Source organism: Glycine max, chromosome 9 (assembly GCF_000004515.6).
Source record: "Glycine max cultivar Williams 82 chromosome 9, Glycine_max_v4.0, whole genome shotgun sequence".
Taxonomy (NCBI): Eukaryota; Viridiplantae; Streptophyta; class Magnoliopsida; order Fabales; family Fabaceae; genus Glycine; species Glycine max.
The window spans coordinates 9,879,608-9,884,729 of record NC_038245.2 but is presented as its reverse complement, the minus strand read 5'-3'; the positions used below and the strand labels follow the sequence as shown (position 1 = coordinate 9,884,729).

Here is a 5,122-nt window from a genome sequence, read left to right as displayed (position 1 = left end):
CTAGGCCCATTCTGCTTCTTCCAATCCTGACTCCGCTAGAATTCTCAAAGAAGGAATCTCCACCTCAAACGGAAGCACAACTTCCATCCCGTACACCAAAGAGAATGAGGTTGCCCCAGTAGATATGCGTACAAAAGTCTGATAACCATGCAATGCGAAGGGTAACATCTCATGCCAATCCTTGTATGATATGGTCATCTTCTGAATGATCTTCTTGATGTTTTTATTAGCGGCCTCAACTGCCCCATTCATCTTGGGTCGATAAGGCGTTGAATTATGGAGTTGGATCTTGAAATCCTCACATTTCCTTCATCATCTTGTTGTTTAAATTGGTGACATTATCGATGATGATCTTCCTGGGCAACCCATATCTGCAAATTATTTCCTTCTTAATGAATCTAATCACCATATTCCTAGTCACGTTAGCATATGAGGCTGCTTCCACCCATTTGGTGAAGTAATCAATGACGACTAAGATGAAGCGATGCCCATTTGAAGCCTTGGGTTTGATAGCCCCAATCACGTCTATGCCCTATATTGAGAATGACCACTGTGCTACCAACACATTCAACGATACAGGTGGAGCATTAACATTATCAGTGAAGGTTTGACATTTCCTCACGTGAACACAACAACTGTTCTCCATAGTGAGCCAGTAATATCCCGCCCTCAAAATCTTTCAAGCCATGTCCATTGGCATGGGTACCAAAGGATCCCTCATGCACCTCCAATAGTATTTGTTCGGCCTCTTTTGCATTCGCACATCAAAGCAACACCATATCTTGGTTTCTTTTATATAAGACATTCCCACTCAGAAGGAAATTGGCTGCCAACCTCCGTAATGTCCTCTTGTCATTGTTAGAGGCCTTAGGTGGGTATTCCTTGTCCTTAATGTATCGTTTGATATTGAAGTACCAAGTTTTACCATCCTCTTCTTCTTCTATCAAACAACAGTGTGTAGGCTTAACACGACATCTAATGTCGATGCATGGAAAATCTCCGTGAGGGCTTACTTTGAACATGGACGATAGAGTGGCAAGGGTGTCGGCCATCTGGTTTTCCTCTCTAGGAATGTGATGAAATGATATGTCATCAAAGGGTTTCATCAATTCCCTAATGTAAGCCTGGTAAGGCACCAACTTGTAGTCTCTGGTTTCCCATTCACCTTTCAACTGATAAATTACCAACGTCGAGTCCCCATATACTTTGAGCAACTTGACCCTAAAGTCAATCGTCGCTCGGATCCCTAGGGCGCATGCCTCGTACTTTGCCATATTGTTTGTACAATCGAAACACAACCTAGTCGTGAAAGGCAAACATTGTTTGTCCGGCGAAACCAACACCACCCCAATTCCATGACCTAATGCATTATACGCACTGTCAAACCACACAACCCACTTATCTCTGTCTTCATCTTCAACCTCCTCCTCAAACAGGGCCATAATACCCTTGTCAGGGAATTTTGGATGCATAGGTTGATAATCGTTTATGGGTTGCTGAGCTAGATAATCTGCTAAGGTGCTCCCTTTTATTGTCTTATGAGTGAGGTAGATGATATTGAATTCTAACAAGAAGACCTGCCACCGAGCTATTCTCCCAGTAAGAGCGGGTTTTTTTAAGATGTACTTGACGAGATTCATTTTAAACACCAACCAAGTAGTGTAACTCAACATATACTGCCTCAAACAGTGAGCTGCCCACGCTAAGGCACAACATGTCCTTTCTAGCAACGAGTAGTTCATCTCGCATGCTGTGAATTTCTTGCTCAGGTAATAGATGGCTCATTCCCTTTTTCCGAATTCATCGTGTTGTCCCAGCACACATCCCATCGACTCATCTAACATTGTCATGTATAGAATGAGAGGTCTCCTAGGCACCGGTGGCACGAGCACATGAGGATTCATCAAACACCATTTAATTCTCTCAAATGCTACTTGACAATCATCGTCCCATTTGACAGACTTATTCTTATGCAACAATCTGAAAAGAGGCTCATAAGTGGCAGTTAACTATGATATGAATCTTGCGATGTAGTTCAACCTCCCCAAGAAACCCCGGACTTGCTTCTCTGTACATGGCTCGGGCATCTCGATGATCGCTTTCACCTTGTCTGAATCCACCTCTATTACTCTCTGGCTAACCACAAAGCTGAGAAACTTTTCGGACTTTACCCTAAACGTACACTTCGCGGGATTTAGTCTCAACCTGTATTTACGTTGTTGCCCGAACAACTTTCGCAAATTGACTAGGTGTTCCTCCTCCGTTCTTGATTTCACAATCGTGTCATCCACATAGACCTCGATCTCCTTGTGCATCATGTCGTGGAATAATGCCACCATGGCCTGCTAGTAGGTTGCCCCAACATTCTTTAGTCCAAATGACATCACCTTATAGTAGAAGGTTCCCCATAGAGTAATGAAAGTTGTCTTTTCCATATCCTCCGGTGCCATCTTTATCTGGTTATAACTTGAAAATCCATCCATGAAAGGGAATAGGGAAAAACTGGTCGTGTTATCCATGAGAACGTCGATGTGCGATAAAGGAAAATTATCCTTTGGACTGGCTCGGTTTAGATCTCGATAGTCCATGCACATTCGCACCTTCCCATACTTTTTTGGGACTTGCATGATATTGGCGACCCATTCTGGGTACTAGGCAATGGCCAAAAAACCTGCATCGAATTGTTTCTTTACCTTTTCCTTTATCTTTAGAGACATCTTAGGTTTCATTTTCCTCAATTTTTGCTTCATCGGGGAGAACTCGGGATTCAAAGGTAGCTTGTGTTGTATAATTTCTAAGCTCAAACCAGGCATATCCTGGTAAGACCAAGCGAAGATGTCTTGGTAGTCTCGCAACAGAGCCACTAACTCATCTTGGACGTTCGTGGACACACAAGTGCCAATCTTGACCTCCTTTTTCTCTCCACCAGTGCCCAAATTCACAACCTCTGTCTCCTCTTGATGTGGCTTCATCTCTCTTTCTTCTTGTTCCACCATTCTCCTTAAATATGAGGGAAGCCCCCAATCCTTATTTTCTTCCTCCTCGACTTGATTTACTGGCCGCTCAAAGTCAACATTCGGGTCCTCGGTATCACTACTTTCATAGGACTCATTGTCCGATCCGCGTCAAATCATTTAATCGCAATGAAAATAAATATGCAGAAAAATGAAACGGACAAAGGTGCAAGCGGGAACATCTCAATAAAAGGTTTGTATATTAATAATTGTTGGAAAATTAAAGGAAAGTATGCCCAACAAGAGAAGTAGACCCTAAAGCCTAGGCCTAGCAATAGGGTCCAAACTACTTGATTACATTGGATTTGACACAGAAATCTCAGGTCGCTCCATGATCTGCCAGTTCTTCAATTCAAAGCCTGGGGAACACGACTGCACCTAATTTGGCTGATCTTGATTGGTTTCTTCATCCAACACAACAACTTGATCTTCGTGCATCCATCCCGCGCTAACAAAGCTCTCGTTGATGTGACAAATAGGGACCCTTTCCACCTGTGGTCCCCTCCCTTGTAAACGGGCTAATATTCTTTCTTTCCTTTCCAAAGAAATCCTCCTCTTGGCAGCATTTGTCAGCTTGTAACCCAGATCGAACCTCCCAAGGTTTTCAACAAGCTTGTCATGCCATCACTATTCCGGCCCAAACCTATTATAGGCTCATAACCATCTTTTAGCATAACTCGGGCTACCATCAAAAAGGCACCAGACAAACATGGTTGTACCGGAGGAGACTCCACATAAGCATTATTCACGATCTCTAACTCTTGAAACGACGTCTCTAGAAACTCCTCCGTAGCTTCAACATAAGGCGTAGAAGACAAACAACTCATTAGTATGTCCTCCTCGTCTAATACTATAACCAGCTGACCCTCCACCACAAATTTCAATTTCTGGTGTAATGTTGATGGGACCACCCCAACAGAATGGATCCAAGGCCGACCTAACAAGTAAATGTAGGCGGGTTTTATGTCCATCACTTGGAAAGTTATCTGGCACGTGTATGGCCCAATCTAAATCGGGAGATTGATTTTCCTTTCACGTCACGATAGCTACCATAAAAAACCCTTACCACCATGGAGCTTGGCCTCATATACGATGCATCAAATGGAAATTTATCCAATTTCATTTTGGGCATAACATTGAGAGAATAGTCGTTGTCAATGAGTACCTTGGCCATTATGTGGTCCATGCACTTGACAGATACATGCAGACCTTGTTGTGCCCCTTGCCCTCAACTGGCATCTCATCCTCAGCAAAAGTCAGGTAATTGTTTGCAGTGATGTTGTTGAATATTCCCCCAAAACCTTCCACAGATATGTCGTGCGCCACATGGGTCTCGTTCAAGATTTTTACCAACAACGCTCGATGAGGCTTGAAATGCATGAGCAACCCTAATAAAGAGATCTTGGCTGGAGTTTTGTTCAATTACTCAATTACTTTGAATTCATTCTATTGAATGATTCTCAGAAATTCGATTGCCTCCTCAACCGATATCTCTCTCTTGCTAAGCTCGTCCCCTTCCTATGCAAACTTTCCGATATAGGCCTCGTTATTCGCGGTCAGGCCCATTTTCTGCCTCTTGCCCATAGTTGCCTTTGCCTTCCCCTTGTCCTTCGACCTTGCTGGTAGTTTGGGAGGAGCGAAAACACATCCACTATGAGTCATGCTGCTCATACTGAAAATATTCATGATCTTAGCAGCCGACATCCCAGTCCCAACATGCATGACAGACGCATCTTGCCTTCCGTCGGATCCTTGCATGTCATACCTCCACGGTACTGCGTTGTCACTTTTATAAGGGAAGGGTGTTGGCGTCTTTGCTACATAGGGCTGGAAACCTTGAGGTATCTGAGTGGTAATATCTTTGGTGAAATAAATCACCAAAGGCTTAGGCTAACTTGGGCTTCTATCACTCGACTGCATGAATACTTCTCCTTCCTCCTTTTTTGCACTGTGGATTTCAATTTGACCCCTACTTATCAGTCCCTGCAGCAACTCCTCAATTATTGGGCATCTTTCTACATCGTGCAACGCCCCTAGATACATCAAGCACATATCTCCCTTATTATCGTCACATTCAATCACATCGGCCTCGTGCAACGCCTCCAATA

The 5,122-nt window shown here is 43.6% G+C and overlaps 1 protein-coding gene across 1 annotated transcript; it reads right to left on the bottom strand.

The window, feature by feature from the left end:
* LOC102660018 (uncharacterized) lies at positions 1 to 1,742 on the bottom strand. Its single transcript, XM_006587998.1, has 3 exons — positions 804 to 1,742; positions 407 to 532; positions 1 to 138 (listed from the first exon to the last, which is right to left on the bottom strand). The coding sequence occupies exons 1-3, from the start codon at positions 1,740 to 1,742 to the stop codon at positions 1 to 3; spliced, it is 1,203 nt and encodes a 400-aa protein (XP_006588061.1).
* Between the last annotated feature and the right edge of the window lie 3,380 nt (positions 1,743 to 5,122).

Coding starts and splice junctions, on each gene's coding strand:
- LOC102660018 (XM_006587998.1), bottom strand. CDS start 1,742: ATGAACTACTCGTTGCTAGAAAGGACATGTTGTGCCTTAGCGTGGGCA. Junction 533..803: donor ATTTCCTTCTGAGTGGGAAT/GTCTTATATAAA, acceptor TTCTCAATATAG/GGCATAGACGTGATTGGGGC. Junction 139..406: donor CTAACGTGACTAGGAATATG/GTGATTAGATTC, acceptor CATGGTTATCAG/ACTTTTGTACGCATATCTAC.